The 17,036-nt window shown below is 36.1% G+C and overlaps 1 protein-coding gene across 3 annotated transcripts in view; it reads left to right on the top strand.

The window, feature by feature from the left end:
* LOC144957965 (protein timeless homolog) overlaps positions 1–17,036 on the top strand; it is a 56,187-nt gene that overhangs the window by 17,151 nt on the left and 22,000 nt on the right. For all 3 annotated transcript variants that reach the window (XM_078889528.1, XM_078889529.1, XM_078889530.1), the window contains 8 exons: positions 3,849–3,966; positions 5,443–5,589; positions 7,310–7,422; positions 9,648–9,755; positions 11,069–11,172; positions 12,724–12,802; positions 13,717–13,862; positions 14,409–14,568. In XM_078889528.1, the coding sequence (XP_078745654.1) occupies positions 3,849–3,966; positions 5,443–5,589; positions 7,310–7,422; positions 9,648–9,755; positions 11,069–11,172; positions 12,724–12,802; positions 13,717–13,862; positions 14,409–14,568 (975 nt within the window). The remainder of the gene's footprint in view (positions 1–3,848; positions 3,967–5,442; positions 5,590–7,309; positions 7,423–9,647; positions 9,756–11,068; positions 11,173–12,723; positions 12,803–13,716; positions 13,863–14,408; positions 14,569–17,036) is intronic.

Raw genomic sequence — 17,036 nt, 5'->3', positions numbered from 1 at the left:
CATCATCAGCATCATCATCGTCATCGTCATCATCATTAGCAGCATACCGAGCAACTAGAAATCGCTTAAGCATCAATTTTATGTGTCACACTAATTCAATACAGTTATGTTATTATTGTGGTTTGCGTAATAATATGGTTCAAATCAAATTTCAGGTTGAAAATGTCCGTGTCGTCATCTTCTTTAACATGACCGTCATGAACCGCCTCAACCCCATCACCAACAATCCCGTGATCAAGTCACTTAACCCATTAAATCATGGCATTGACAATGTACTAAATCTTGTACTAACTACTGACAATTATATAATGGCAAAGTGCAGTATTGAGGTGGATTGGTCAAAATGATTAAATTGTCAAGAGGTTAAAAAAATAAAAATTAGAATGCCAGCTCTGTCAAAGCGGAAATATTGTGGCCAATGGTACGTGACTTTTGTAGCGTAGCGTTCTAATGGTGTTAAGACTTTTAATGGATTATGCAAATGATAGTGACAAGCTAGATTTGTCTGTTGAAGACCGTTCTGAGGATACACTGGAGGTCCTGAAGCAAAATGATACCAAATGGCACAAATTCTGTCGCTCTTGATATACGGCCACAAAAAATCAGAAGGCTCGCTGTGAAAAATGAGAAATAACAAGAAAACGTGTTAAATTATCCCGATCTAGACAATCTCTCATCATCCCACTGTCCAAGGAGACAGAATATGTGTTTTCCCTCAGATGACGTTACCATAAGAAATAGGACACATTGTATGCTTCGCAACAATAAGATGAAACTTCCCTCCATTCAATAATGACAAAAGACATGAACGAAAATATCCGCGTGGCTGCAGAAATTATAAACGATGTCCAGATTCTCTCCATATTCTCAAATGCCGATTTGATTGCGCAGGGAGTTCATAATCAGAAGATTTGTCATGTCCGTTTTATGAACATCAAAAAATGCTGAATATTACTAAAACAAACAAAGTTCTAGTTTTGCTGTTGCTGAAATTGTTTCTTCTTCTTCCTCTTCCTCTTCAAGCTGAAACTTCCTCATGGAAGGCTTAGCAGCAGCATACTCAATTGTTTTACTGGGAGTTATCCAAATTGTTCCTAAGTCTTATAGTTGAGGGCAGAAACGAGTGAAGAGGGTAGTCAACTCTAGATTGTGGCAACATAAATTTGCCAGGTTTCGTCTTGTTCTGTTGGAGGCCGTGTAATGACACCTGACCTGGTTTTTCTGACCTTTGTAAAATACATTTAGTTTATTCTTCTCTCTCCTTTCCTTCAATGGTTCCAAATGGGGTGTCATATATGACTTTAATTTGGTTGAGGATTTGTTGAACGAATTTTACAACTTTTTTGATTGATTCTATTTACCTAATTTCGGAGGTGTGATCGGGACCCCATACCTTACCGCTTTACTCGAGTGTTGGTCTAACATAAACTTTATCGCATTTCTCTTTTATGATTACTTTGTAGCCGAAGAGGTTTCTTCTCAAGAATCCCAGGGTGGAGTTTGCCTTCCTGTATATGTTTGCAATGTGGTCTTTCCAGGTCAGGCGATTGTTTATCGTTACTCCGAGATATTTTGCTTTGGTGACGTCTTCTAGAGTGTTGTTGTGTATTGTGTATTATCTTTCTTTAATTGGTAATTTTCTGGAATCAAGGTCCCGATGAAGAATTTCTGAGTCTTTCTTATGCTCTGTACAAAAGGCTATCATCCGCAAATAGTCTCAGTCCTAGTGGCAATCTTTCAGGCAAATCATTGATGTAAATAAGGAACAAGAGGGGACCCAGTACGGTACCTAGGGGCACACCTATAGTACTGGCGCTGAGTCTGACATTGCTCTTTCAGTTGTTTACGATTAGTGAGAAAATCCATTTTCCAGTCGTGTGTGTTACTCATGATTCCATATCTCCGCAGTTTAATAGCCAGAGTATGGTAATTGACTTTATCAAATGATTTACTAAAGTCTAATAATATAGCATCTGTTTGGAGTTGTTTATTCATGTTTTTTGTTAGGTTGTTGCAAGCTGTTATTCGTTGTGTTTCACAAAAGCGCTCCTTTCTGGAGCCATGCTATATATAAAACATCCAAGTATAGAACAGAGCAAAGAGAGAGAGAGAGAGAGAGAGAGAGAGAGAGAGAGAGAGAGAGAGAGAGAGAGAGAGAGAGAGAGAGAGAGAAAGAGAGAGAGGGAGAGAGAGAGAGAGAGAGAGAGAGAGAGAGAGAGAGAGAGAGAGAGAGAAAGAGTCCATAAATTGTCAGAATTCATCAAGATGTATAGCAAAGAATGCAGTGAAAGTTGCACCCAGTCGTATGTTCACCCAATCAGGTTCAGAGACAGACAACCAGGCCTCGACAGCTAATCTCAGGAAAGGAAACATTTTTAGCCTTCAATAAGACAACATATAGTTCTTGAACACACTGCCATGAAAAAAGGCTGACAACGAGGTATTGGCTTATCTTGCGCCGTTAAAATAATTCAAAGAGATCAGAATAAACTAGAAAAGGCTGCTGTTGAAATCTCTCAAGCCTCCCAAGAAAAATGTGTTCCACAGTCATTTGTCTAATAAATATGATTTTTGTTGGATCCTCATCATCTAAAAATGTTAATATACGTCACCAAGAAAGTCTTTCATTTTCGGAATTAATAGTTACCAACATCACCATAATCATTACCACTATCACCACCACCACCTCATCATCACCATACTCATCATTATCATCGTCATCATGATCATCATCATCATCATCATCATCATCTTCATCATCACCGCTACCACGATCACCACCACCTCATCCTCATCCCCACCACCATCATCATCATCATCATCATCATCATCATCATCATCATCATAATCACCACTACCACTACCACCACCACAACATCATCCTGATCATCATCTTCGTCATCATCATCAACATCATCATCATCACTACCAAGATCACAACCACCACCACCTCATCAACATCATCATCATCATCACCATCATCACTACTATTATCACCACAATTACCTCATCATCATCATCATTATCACCAACATCACTTCCTCCATCATCTTCACCACGATGACGACCAACACAACACAATAAAAACTAACACTAGCTCCATCTCCTCCTCTCCCACCACCACCCTTCCAGTCCTCATAATAAAGCTATACTACCGGCCCATACGGTCCTATATCACATAAAGTCACATTTTTAACAATGATAATTATTTAAGCCAAAATAATCAACCGCTTACACGGACTAAAAATAATATATTATTAAAGCGTCGAATTGTCAAGAAATATTTCCTGGATTACGTCCCTTTGTTTTAATATAGCTCATATAGGCGGATTTTCATCTCCCTATTTTACACTGTTAGAGAAATTTCTCAATGTAGTTCTATATCAACATCGATTAATAGTGGTCTCAAGTTACTTTGTACCAAATTTGGTGCTTTCATCACTAATTTGCACAATTTTACCCTAATTCCCTTAGCTATATCACTCCAGACATTCAAATACCTCCTTGTTGCCCTATCACTCCAGACATTCAAATACCTTCTTGTTGCCCTATCACTCCAGACATTCAAATACCTCCTTGTTGCCCTATCATTCCAGACATTCAAATACCTCCTTGTTGCCCTATCACTCCAGACATTCAAATACCTCCTTGTTGCCCTATCATTCCAGACATTCAAATACCTTCTTGTTGCCCTATCACTCCAGACATTCAAATACCTTCTTGTTGCCCTATCACTCCAGACATTCAAATACCTTCTTGTTGCCCTATCACTCCAGACATTCAAATACCTTCTTGTTGCCCTATCACTCCAGACATTCAAATACCTTCTTGTTGCCCTATCACTCCAGACATTCCCGATTTGGTGGCACTTTTGTGATGCAGAACGTCAAGTCAATCACGGAGAGTAACGTGATTTACCACAAGCCTCTTTGTGAAGTCGACCGATTCTCCTACGATGATGGAAAGGTACGTCTGGTTTTTGTCCTATTGCATTGTGCAGAGCTGCCAACCTACCGCAAAAAATGCGGAATTGTACGCATTTTCAGCGATTGTATGCTAGTACACATTTCCTCCAAGATTGTACCCATTTTCAGTGTACGGATACTGACCTCTTAACAATTGATGCTTCCAAGAAGTCAAACTTGCTTCCAAATTCTGACATTGATGTGGGCTACAAATGTAGAAAATTAGTGGAGAAAGACCTAGATCTAGAGCAACAAGACAAATTCTACAAATCTGTTGTGTCGTATTTCAAATCAGGGGTTGAATACCTTCAGAAGAAATGCAATTTAAATGATAAAGCCATTATGCATGCCGATGTAGCCGACCCAAACAACCAAATGTGTTCCTCAGTGGTGGACCTGAATTTTTTTGTGGAAAGATTTCCTTCATTACTCCCTGCTGATGTGGACATTGGTTAGTTTCCGTCGATTTCAGGATTGTACCCATTTTTATGAAATCTCCCCCATTTTGAGGTCCCATTGTACACATTCTCATCAAGTGGGGTTGGCAGCTGTGCATTGCGGGAACTTGGAAAAATAATCAATATGCCGTTTTGATTCAATAAACCGGTAAATATTTAACCTTCTCCTTACCAACTGTTGGAAAATCGTGACATTTGTGACGATGCAAACATGCTCAGATTTGTTTTAAAATGTGACAAAAATGTGTTATATTTACTTACTTATCCGAACCATCGACCACCTGAGCTCTAACCCTTCGGTCTTGTGCCATGACGTAGAAGTTAGACGTTGTTTGTAGTTGTTCCAGGTGACTAGTTGTTGTATTTACAATGACTTGATGGTTTTTGCTAAAGCTTCATTTGCCAAACAAAATTAATCCTAAAGTCTGTACTTTTTGCTTTTAAATTTGAGTTTAACAATCCAATATGTGTTGGGTCGGTATGACATTTCAGTGAAATTTTTCCAAAATTGTTGGTAAGAAGAGAGTTAATAATAATAATAATAATCTTTATTGTCCAAATAGGCAATTATTGTTAGGTTACAGCTCTTTTAATAGGGGGAAAAAGTAATTAAAATAGTAGTAATAATGATGATAATAATACTGATAGTAATGATGATGATGATAATAATAATAATAATAATAATAATAATAATAATAATAAAATAATGATAAATAAAAATAATAATAATAATAATAATAATAATAATAATAATAATAATAATAAATAATAATAATAATAATAATACTATAACAATAATAATAATAACAATAATAATAATAATAATAATAATAATAATAATAATAATAATAATAATAATAATAATGATGATAATAATATAACAATAATAAAAATAATAACAAGAAGAAGAAGAAGAATGATAATATAGTAATAATAATCTCTCAAAACTCACAAAACACGAACTGTGTTGATAAACTTTATTTGTCCATAATTAAAATGATGTATTTTTTAAATTTCAGGTTCCGAAGAAGAAATCCAAGAATCTGGCTCCAGTGAAAACTTTCAACAACAAACGGAGATCCACTCTCAGCATGCGACTCAGTCTCAAGGAGTTTTGTGTTCAATTCTTGATGAACGCTTACAATCCACTCATGAGGGCTGTCAAGGTAAAGTCTACAGTCAGACTTGTCACATCTGGTTTTCTCAACCAAAAATTTCTGTTTTTATTTTTTTCATCATAAACATCATCATTGCCTTTTTCACCCTGGGTCAGGGTATAGGCCACAGGCAGTTTCCATCCTTCCCCATCCTGAGCTAACTTTTTAAACTTGTTCCATGTCTTATCACTTCTGTCTGTCATTGCAGAAATGCATCGGTCGCCCAAGTTAAAAAACAGGATTTGATTTGTCGTCTGTGTTTCTGTAACAATGAGTTTTACGGAAAGGGGTGTTAACCCTTCGACAACCCCCGATCTGGAGGACCAGGTGACTCAAAAAAGGGAGTCACACACCATTAGACGCCTTTTACAACACACTGGCTTGGTGTTGGGCTATTCTTGACCCTCTCAGTTGAAGGACCCCGGTCACCACACAGGGTTTATTTGTTTTTTTTTAAGGCCTTGTATGATTATCAGGCCTGTAAATCTTCCGTCTATTGTCGGATTTCCGACAGTACGATTTTAATCTATAAGTGCTAAAAAAATAGAAAATAAAAGATAATAGTAAAAATAAAATTCGTAACGCTTAAGAACAGAACCAATAAAAAGAAAATAAAAGACTTTTATTTCGTTCCTCGAAAAAATTAGATTTTATTCCGTTTCAAATGCCGACTTAAAAAAACAAAACAAAAAAACTTTTTATTTGTCGCATCATAGACAAAGCATGCCGTCTACCAGTTAGCTATAATATTATCATGCCACCTTCACGCTCCGCTCAACGTGTATGTATTCACTGCCTGGCTACTGTGCCACAGCCAGCGAGAGGGAGGTCGCGAAGTTCGCGTGAGTCGTCTTCACACACACATAGTCAGTAAATAATGCACACACAGAAGTGTGTCGAACCGGACTGGAAGGTTTCTCTCTATTTTGCTACCGACACACATGCATATCTCCAGTTCTTATTTCTCAGTCTCTATATTTCTTTGGTTTCGTCCCGATGTGAGACGGAAAAAAAAAATAATGCGAAATAATTATTCTTCTTCGAAAGCTCTCACACCACTGCACCACCTCCTCCTCCTCTTCTTCTTCTTCGTCTTCGTCGTCTTCTTCTTCTTCTTCTTCTTTTTCTTTTTCTTTTTCTTCTTCTTCTTTTTCTTCTTCTTCTTTTTCTTCTTCTTCTTTTTCTTCTTCTTCTTCTTCTTCTTCTTCTTCTTCTTCTTCTTCTTCTTCTTCTTTCTTCTTCTTCTTTCTTCTTCTTCTTCTTCTCTTCTTCTTCTTCTTCTTCTTCTCTTCTTCTTCTTCTTCTATAAGAATTAATCCAAATAAACGAAAGAATCAGCGTAAACATTTAACACAAGCAGGAGCAAAGATGCGCAGCTTCCCGTGTCGAGCACTAGACGTCTAGATACACATCCTTCAAAAGGGTAGGAATTGTTCTCTTCCTTTCATTTTACAACTAACTCAGACCTGGGACCTCAAATAATTGGGATTTTTTTTTTTGATACCATAAAATAAGGTCCTCGTTATAAATAAGTAGGGGGAAAGTGACATGATTTGACGAGTCAATTGACGTGTCATATCTGTGTTGTGTCCATATTTTTGTCCTGTTGTGTCTATTTTCGCGTGTTCAAAAAGTTCAGACAATTTTTTCACCAACCATTTACAGGCCTGGATTATTTATTTATCTCTAAATTTGTTTATTTGTTGATCTATTTGTTTATCAATCCCAGGATGCTTTGACTCGTAGCCGATCCGATGACCATGATGAGACCTACTACCTATGGGCCATGCGATACTTCATGGAGTTTTGTCGCCTCCATTGCAAAAGAGTGGATCTTGTGAGGTGAGGGAGATTGGACTTGTTGTTATTACAGAACTCCTAGTATAAGCTAAAAGACAGTCAGCACAGATTGAATAAATGAATAAATAAATACTTTATGAATATTTATGTAGTACATTGCCACATTTTTACCATTTTGAGGTGCTCACAATGTTTTATATATTTCCATAGCATACCATCCTAAACACACTTACAATATTTGTCACTACCTGTTGCCATGTACCCATTCACACCTTCTGGGGTTCCTGATCTCCGATAGTGGGCAAGGAGGTCACTTACTATGTCTTCTATACCCTATATCTGTTTTCCAACTTGAATTTTGTCTTTGTCTTGGAATGAGATGCTTGGGTTTGTCCTTTCCCTAGTCAGTGTCCTTGGCTGGGAGGGAAACAGTCAACTATATAGTTAAAGTTTTGGGAGATGATATTTTTTTTCCATGCAAATCATTTCTCTGTTATGTATTGTATGTTGTTTTGAATGTATAATGTAAGCATATAATTGTGTTCCTCTTAGTGGGATTCTGTGCTGGTGTCTGGATAAGAATTTTAAGGTGATCTCAAACTAAGTACTTTGATAGTGTGCTCTTGGAATTTACACCTGTTCCCTATTTGAACCAATTTCACTTTTGTCTTACCTTTTTCTTTGATGCTTTAATTGTAATTCTAGAACTTTTTGACTATCCTATTTTCTTCCTTTTTACTGGCACTGATATGACCTTAATGTGTCATAGGTGTCAAAAAACCCTTACAAACAAACAAACAAACAAACATTCACACCTTGTCATATTTTCGTTGGGCGCTTGTAAGAACAACTATATTCTGAATCTCAACTTTATGACAACGGATGTAGAAAGGACATGAAACTATCACGACTAAACATGTCAAACAATACCAAGATTTGAAAAATGTCCAAAATAAAATTCTCGGAGTGCACATTTTGCTTTGCGGCACCGGCAATCTGGAATTCTCTCTGTCTTTACCAGAAGTATTCGTGCTATTGAGTCCTTTACCAGAAGGATTCGTGCTATTGAGTCCTTTACCATATTGGCATGAGTCTAATTTCGTGCTATTGAGTCTTTTACCAGAAGTATTTGTGCTATTGAGTCCTTTTTCTATTACCAAGAAGTATTCGTGCTATTGAGTCCTTTACCAGAAGTATTCGTGCTATTGAGTCCTTTACCAGAAGTATTCGTGCTATTGAGTCCTTTACCAGAAGTATTCGTGCTATTGAGTCCTTTACCAGAAGTATTCGTGCTATTGAGTCCTTTACCAGAAGTATTCGTGCTATTGAGTCCTTTACCAGAAGTATTCGTGCTATTGAGTCCTTTACCAGAAGTATTCGTGCTATTGAGTCCTTTACCAGAAGTATTCGTGCTATTGAGTCCTTTACCAGAAGTATTCGTGCTATTGAGTCCTTTACCAGAAGTATTCGTGCTATTGAGTCCTTACCAGTTCTGCTATGAGTCTTACCAGAAGTATTCGTGCTATTGAGTCCTTTACCAAGTATCGGAAGTCCTTACAGAGTATTCGTGCTATTGAGTCCTTTACCAGAAGTATTCGTGCTATTGAGTCTTTTACCCAAAGTATTCGTGCTATTGAGTCCTTTACCAGAAGTAATCATGCTATTGAATACTTCAATTTTTGACTGCTGACAGAATATTTTTTGTTGATATTTCAATATTTAACATTTATTTTTCTTAAAATTCTCATATCACCTATGTCTTGTCAAACGCCATTGAACACACATGGTGGAGATTGACATGTCAAACGCCATTGAACACACATGGTGGAGATTGACATGTCAAACGCCATTGAACACACATGGTGGAGATTGGCATGTCAAACGCCATTGAACACACATGGTGGAGATTGACATGTCAAATGCCATTGAACACGCATGGTGGAGATTGACATGTCAAACGCCATTGAACACACATGGTGGAGATTAGCATGTCAAACGCCATTGAACACACATGGTGGAGATTGGCATGTCAAACGCCATTGAACACGCATGGTGGAGATTGACATGTCAAACGCCATTGAACACGCATGGTGGAGATTGACATGTCAAACGCCATTGAACACGCATGGTGGAGATTGGCACTATATAAATTGTATTAATTATTTATTATAATTATTGCCTTCGCTGCCCTTTTTACTTTATCCTCCTTCTGAACGCCAACTTTTCTGATCCCACTTTTATACACCCCACCCCCCCCCCCCCCCCAGTGAGACGATGTCAATGGCTGCCTTCCACTACATCTACATACAGTTGTGTACATACTATGAAAACGTGGCTCTGGGTAAAGCTGAGGAAGCCAAGACCTGGGGAGAGAGGTAGGTTGGATATGGTGGTGGATGGACCATTGGGGTGAGTGGATATGGTGGTGGATCGGCCATTGGGGTGAGTGGATATGGTGGTGGATGGGCCATTGGGGTGAGTGGATATGGTGGTGGATGGGCCATTGGGGTGAGTGGATATGGTGGTGGATGGGCCATTGGGGTGAGTGGATATGGTGGTGGATGGGCCATTGGGGTGAGTGGATATGGTGGTGGATGGGCCATTGGGGTGAGTGGATATGGTGGTGGATGGACCATTGGGGTGAGTGGATATGGTGGTGGATGGACCATTGGTGTGAGTGGATATGGTGGTGGATGGGCCATTGGGGTGAGTGGATATGGTGGTGGATGGGCCATTGGGGTGAGTGGATATGGTGGTGGATGGGCCATTGGGGTGAGTGGATATGGTGGTGGATGGGCCATTGGGGTGAGTGGATATGGTGGTGGATGGACCATTGGGGTGAGTGGATATGGTGGTGGATGGGCCATTGGGGTGAGTGGATATGGTGGTGGATGGGCCATTGGGGTGAGTGGATATGGTGGTGGATGGGCCATTGGGGTGAGTGGATATGGTGGTGGATGGGCCATTGGGGTGAGTGGATATGGTGGTGGATGGGCCATTGGGGTGAGTGGAGATTGCTTCATGACAGGGAAATGTTCACTTGTATGACCCAATGCCTCAGTCGTCGTCATCGTCTTCATCATCATCAAGATAATCATCATTCATCACCATCCTTATCATCATCGTCATCATCATCATCATCATCATCCTAATCATCATCACCACCACCACCAATACAACCACCACCATCATTGCCAGCACCACCACCAATACAACAACCACCACCATCATCACCACCAGCACCACCACCATCATCACCCCCAGCACCACCACCAATACAACAACCACCACCATCATCACCACCAATACAACAACCACCACCATCATCACCACCACCACCAGCACCACCACCATCATCACCCCCAGCACCACCACCAATACAACAACCACCACCACCAGCACCACCACCATCATCACCCCCAGCATCACCTCCAATACAACAACCACCACCATCATCACCACCACCACCAGCACCACCACCATCATCACCCCCAGCACCACCACCAATACAACAACCACCACCAGCACCACTACCAATACAACAACCACTTTCACCAGTACAACCATCACCAGCACCAAAATAAATCACCACCATTACAACCACCAATACAACCATCACCACCACAACCACTACCACCACCACCATCACATCATTCTCCAATCTCCAATCCCCCCCAATCTCCACTAGATCCCACCTAGCCCTAAAGGCATACCAGGAACTCCTGAAGACACTGGACTCCATGACCAAATCCAGGGATCTCCAAATCAGAGAAAGTGCCAAGGTCATCCAGAGTAAGTTTGTATTCATTTCCTACAGTCCATGTCACCTGTATGACGTAGATCAGGGAAGATTGGGAAAGGGGGGGGGGGGGGATGGTTGTGTGTGGCTGATCATAGCCTTTGTAAACTCTTACAGAGCTGTCAACTGTCCTGATAAAATCTGAACTGTCCCGATTTGGCAATGGGAGAAACATTTAATGAAAACAAAATTGGACTGTTTGTATGTATGGAAATGACCCTTGACCTTGCATGTCCCAGGATTATGCTTTTATGACAAGCAAAATGAAAACGAGCAGACCTGTCTAGTGCTACCAAAAATTCATAGAAATACGAATTTTTTGGCTCAAGCTATAGAGCTGTATAGGTCTCTTTGACTCAATAAATCTTGTTGAAAAGGAAGTTTTAGCTTTTTAGAACCTGTATTCAGGACTTTGGAGAATTTTTGAACCATGCTGAGAGCAAATTGTTTATTTTTAAAGCTATTTAAAGTGAATTTTTCTTTTGTTCCCTTGGAAATGACGAATTTTTAAAATTTCCAATAGGCAGCTCTGAACAAGGAACTGAAAAAATCTCTAAATCGAGATTGTATTATAGAATTCCGTCAACTGGGGTAAGTTTGCCTAAAGGGGAAACTTTGTCACTTGAATTTTGGACCAATAAGAGATTGTTTGGTTTTGTGGCTATTATTTCCTTAGATAAAAATTCAAGTCTTTTAAAGGGTACAATGACTGTAACAAAGCTGAGATTAGTCAAAATGCTAAAAATTCACAGAGGCAAAGTTCCCCCTTGAGGCAAAGTAACCCCAATTGACGGTACAACTGTTTTGGGCCATGACAGTATTGTGCAGAAGGGTGTCCCGTTTTAACTCTGAAAAGTTGGCCGATTTGCTCATAGCCTGACACTGGCCAAAACATTAGACGGAAGGCTACGACCTGGAGGTGCCGATAGTTCATGTTTTTCCCCACTTTATGACCCCCCTGTCCAGCCAACCGTCCATCTGTTGGATTTGTTAGAAAATACGTGCATTGTGAGGGAAGGACACAATATCCAGATGTGGCCAGCAATTATCATTCTTGTCCATATTGCGCAGGCACCAAGATAAACTCTATTTATACATGTTTTTTGGGGTTTTTTTTCCTGGTTACAAAACGAGTTTATCACCAGCTTCATCTAGGTCAAATGATTGTAGGCAACGTGCATTTATTTGCAGTTCTGATAACCCAAATTCTTATGGGCTTGTTGCTGTAATGGAAACTCTTAAATTGAAGCAAAATAATGTCCATAACAACAATATAAAATATCAGCATGTCTATAATAGAGTTAGGTTATCAGACTTGTAAATACGTACATCTTGATTTAAGGCAAATACGAGATTTTTTGGGGCTCTTTTTGTTGTCAGGCTAGCACACATTTAATCTTTTCCAAAAGTCAACATTTTAACCATGACATTTTAGCCTCTGCTATTTTGTGTTTTATGATCTCATTTTTTCCTCACAAAACTACGATAATTAAAAAAAACTCTTTTGGATGTGTGTTTTGTTTTTTTTCTTTCACGTCTTCCAGGTAACGTTTTTTACATGATGGAATACAGGGACATTTTTGTCACGCTGCTCAAGAAATTCAAAGAAAGGAAAAGTTCAAGGTCAGTGTGGTGATTATTGTGTCCCATCACCCCTATACAGTGATATGTCAAAATGGATGTTAGACATTGATGTGTCAAAATGGATGTTAGACATTGATATGTCAAAATGGATATTAGACATTGATAAGTCAAAATGGATGTTAGACATTGATATGTCAAAATGGATATTAGACATTGATAAGTCAAAATGAATGTTAGACATTGATAAGTCAAAATGGATATTAGACATTGATAAGTCAAAATGGATGTTAGACATTGATATGTCAAAATGGATATTAGACATTGATAAGTCAAAATGGATGTTAGACATTGCTATGTCAAAATGGATATTATACATTGATAAGTCAAAATGGATGTTAGACATTGATAAGTCAAAATGGATGTTAGACTGATGTGTCAAAATGGATGTTAGGCATTGTTATGGCAGGATGAATGATAAACATTGAATTTATAGCAGGAAATAGGAGATTTGTTTGACTAAATAGGGAAGGAAGGTGTATTGTCAAAAAACTGGTTCATGTTTCATTGGAAGTATAAATCCACTCTGGATACATACCTTGTGTAATTGATCTGGTGTCAGATTGATGGCATCTTATTTTCTAGTCTAGATATATGCTGGTTGTCAACAAAGATCATCCATCCTCGCTCTTTTACGTCCCGTCTGGTGATGTTGCTTGCAGGCTTCCTGAGAGTATGACCAATCCAGCCCCATCTCCTTTTCTTTATCTCACTGTGTAATTTGTGAGTTTTATTTACACGTGGACATCATCAAGCCCTTTCACATATTGTTTTCATGTGTATTTGTCTGCTAAAGCATTCAATGTGTTGGACATAACTAAGGGACATAATCAATGACAACCCCATTCCCCCTAAAACAGAACGAGACTAATTAAGTTAATGTTGAAAACATTCAGGTCGTATCTACGAGATTTGGTGGAGTCGACCCATATCTTCCTCAAGATGCTGGAGACTTTTAGCAAGGGCAGTCGCAATCTCGTGGTCCAGAAGAAAGGAAAGTCACGGAACAAGAAGAAGAAGAAAACAGATCAGTCGCAGAATTGTGAGTTTCATTATTATTATTATTATTATTATTATTATTATTATTATTATTATTATTATTATTATTATTATTATTATTATTATTATTATTGCTGTAAGTACCGATACAGTTTTGGGACTGGTTTGCTGTAAGTACCGATACAGTTTTGGGACTGGTTTGCTGTAAGTACCAATACAGTTTTGGGACTGGTTTGCTGTAAGTACCGATACAGTTTAGGGACTGGTTTGCTGTAAGTACCAATACAGTTTTGGGACTGGTTTGCTGTAAGTACCAATACAGTTTTGGGACTGGTTTGCTGTAAGTACCAATACAGTTTTGGGACTGGTTTGCTCTAAGTACCAATACAGTTTTGGGACTGGTTTGCTGTAAGTACACATTTACATGGGCCAGGGTTGGCTAACATACATATAAACACTAGAATCAAAATTGTAGTGTGAGAAGTTCAAGGCCACCCATTTGTTATTGGGAGGTTTGTTCTCTGAATACTCTCTACTTTAAAGTTAACTCTACCCGAGTTTCTTGTCACTTACAAACCTTTGTTCCCAGGCCAAGACACATCCCCCCCACCGATGACAGAGGAAGAGCTGACTGTCCTGTGGGAAAACGATGTATCACCGCTAGTCTCGTCTTTACAAGGGACAAATGACATTCCTACAGACGTGACGCCTTTCGATGCGGCATCAGAAGTCAGCGTGGATGAACAGCGGTAAGAGATTAATTGAATGTTTTATATTGAGTATCTCATCCAAAGGATAGCACACAATTACCACAGACCATCAGCGCCTCAGCCAGTGAAATAACCTCTGGCTTTATCAGCCAAATAGCTCAAAGCTTAAGGGACTACTATATTGATGGAGCCATGCAAGCCAAAATTCAAATAAACCTTCCACTGTTGTTGATGGAGCCCCATCCTATGTTCAGATTTTTGGTTGGTCACTTTTTATCAAATTCTTTCTGATTATTTTTCCATTTTTTTTCTCCATTTATGCTTTTTAAAAGTAAAGTTTTCATTTGAATAAATAAATTTTTAAAAACCCAACAAAACTATCAGTATTTATATATCGCACTATCCACTAAATGTGTTAAAAGTCATTTAAATCAGAAAAATTGGATATTTTAAAACTCAGAAATAGATATAAGATCAACTTGAAATGTACAGCATCAATTCTAAAGTATTTTATAGTGACGATTCAGATGGTTGTGGGTGAAATTGTTCATTTTGGGTTTATATACTTTTTGCCTTTGAATTCCGATTTTTCTCCCCCGAGATTGACAGATTTCCTGTTCATCACCTGAAGCAGCTTTGAGGTGACAGTAACAGTAAAAGTTATTATTATTATTATTATTATTATTATTATTATTATTATTATTATTATTATTATTATTATTATTATTATTATTATTATTATTATATTATTATTATTATATTATTATTATTATTATTATTATTATTATTATTATTATTATTATTATTATTATTATTATTATTATTATTATTATATTATTATTATTATTATTATTATTATTATTATTATTATTATTATTATTATTATTATTATTATTATTATTATTATTATTATTATTATTGTTGTTATTGTTATTATTATTATTATTATTATTATTATTATTATATTATTATTATTATTATTATTATTATTGTTGTTGTTATTGTTATTATTTATTATTATTATTATTATTATTAATTATTATTATTATTATTATTATTATATTATTATTGTTATTATTATTAATATTATTATTATTATTATTATTATTATTATTATTATTATTATTATTATTATTATTATTATTATTATTATTATTATTATTGTATAATTGTTATTATTATTGTTTATTATTATTATTATTTATTGTTATTATTATGTTATTATTATTGTTATTATTATTATTAGTTATTATTATTTTTTATTATTTATTATTATTGTTATTTATTGTTATTATTATTATTATTATTATTATTATTATTATTATTATTATTATTATTATTATTATTATTATTGTTAATTATGTATTATTATTATTATTATTATTATTATTATTATTATTATTATTATTATTATTGTTATTATTATTGTTATTATTATTATTATTATTATTATTTTATTATTATTATTATTATTATTATTATTATTATTATTATTATTATTTTATTATTATTATTATTATTATTATTATTATTATTATTATTATTATTTATTGTTAATTTTATTATTATTTATTATTATTTTATTATTATTATTTTATTTTATTATTATTTATTTTATTATTATTTTATTATTATTTATTATTATTTTATTATTATTGTTTATTATTTATTATTATTATTATTATTATTATATTATTATATTATTATTATTATTATTATTTATTATTATTATTATTATATTATTATAAGGACTAGATATAACAGAAAAGATTTAGAATTTTTAGAAACTTAATATTGGAAACAAAGTGCAGCCGTCAGGATTGAAGGAGAATTAAGTAAATATATACAAATTAAACGAGGTGTTAGACAAGGATGTGTTTTGTCACCAGACCTTTTCAATATCTACAGCGAAACAATTATTAGAACTTTAGGAGGTAGTCCAGGCATTAAGATCAATGGTGAGAATAGCAACAATATAAGATATGCAGATGACACAGTACCAATTTCAGACTCAAAAGAAAATTTACAATTACTCCTCAATAAAGGAGTCACAGAGAGTGAACGTATGGGATTATACTTAAATGTAAAAAAGACAGAATGCATGGTTGTATCAAGGAGAGAAAGAAATCCAACATGTAACTTGATAAGCAATGGAGAAACTATAAAAGAAGTTCAGACATTTAAATATCTTGGATAGATAATAACTTCAGATGGCAGATGTAGCACAGAAATAAAACGAAGAATTGCAATAGCTAAAGATTGTTTTAATAAAATGAGTCAAATTTTCAAAAAACACAATATCTCAATGATAACATAGGGTTTTGAAGGCCTATGTATGGTCAGTATTATTATATATGGCTGCGAAAGCTGGACAATTACAGAAGACATTAGAAAGAAACTGGAGGCAGCAGAAATGTGGTTTCTTAGAAGGATGTTAAGAATCTCATGGACAGAGAAGAAAACTAATGAAGAAGTATTAGAGCAAGCTGAAACTAAAAGGTTATTAA

The sequence above is a fragment of the Berghia stephanieae genome, chromosome 12, assembly GCF_034508935.2.
Source record: "Berghia stephanieae isolate SIO BIC M18660-M18661 chromosome 12, UCSD_Bste_1.3, whole genome shotgun sequence".
Classification (NCBI taxonomy): domain Eukaryota; kingdom Metazoa; phylum Mollusca; class Gastropoda; order Nudibranchia; family Aeolidiidae; genus Berghia; species Berghia stephanieae.
Note: the sequence above shows the minus strand (reverse complement) of the source record. Positions and strands in the feature narration are given on the sequence as shown.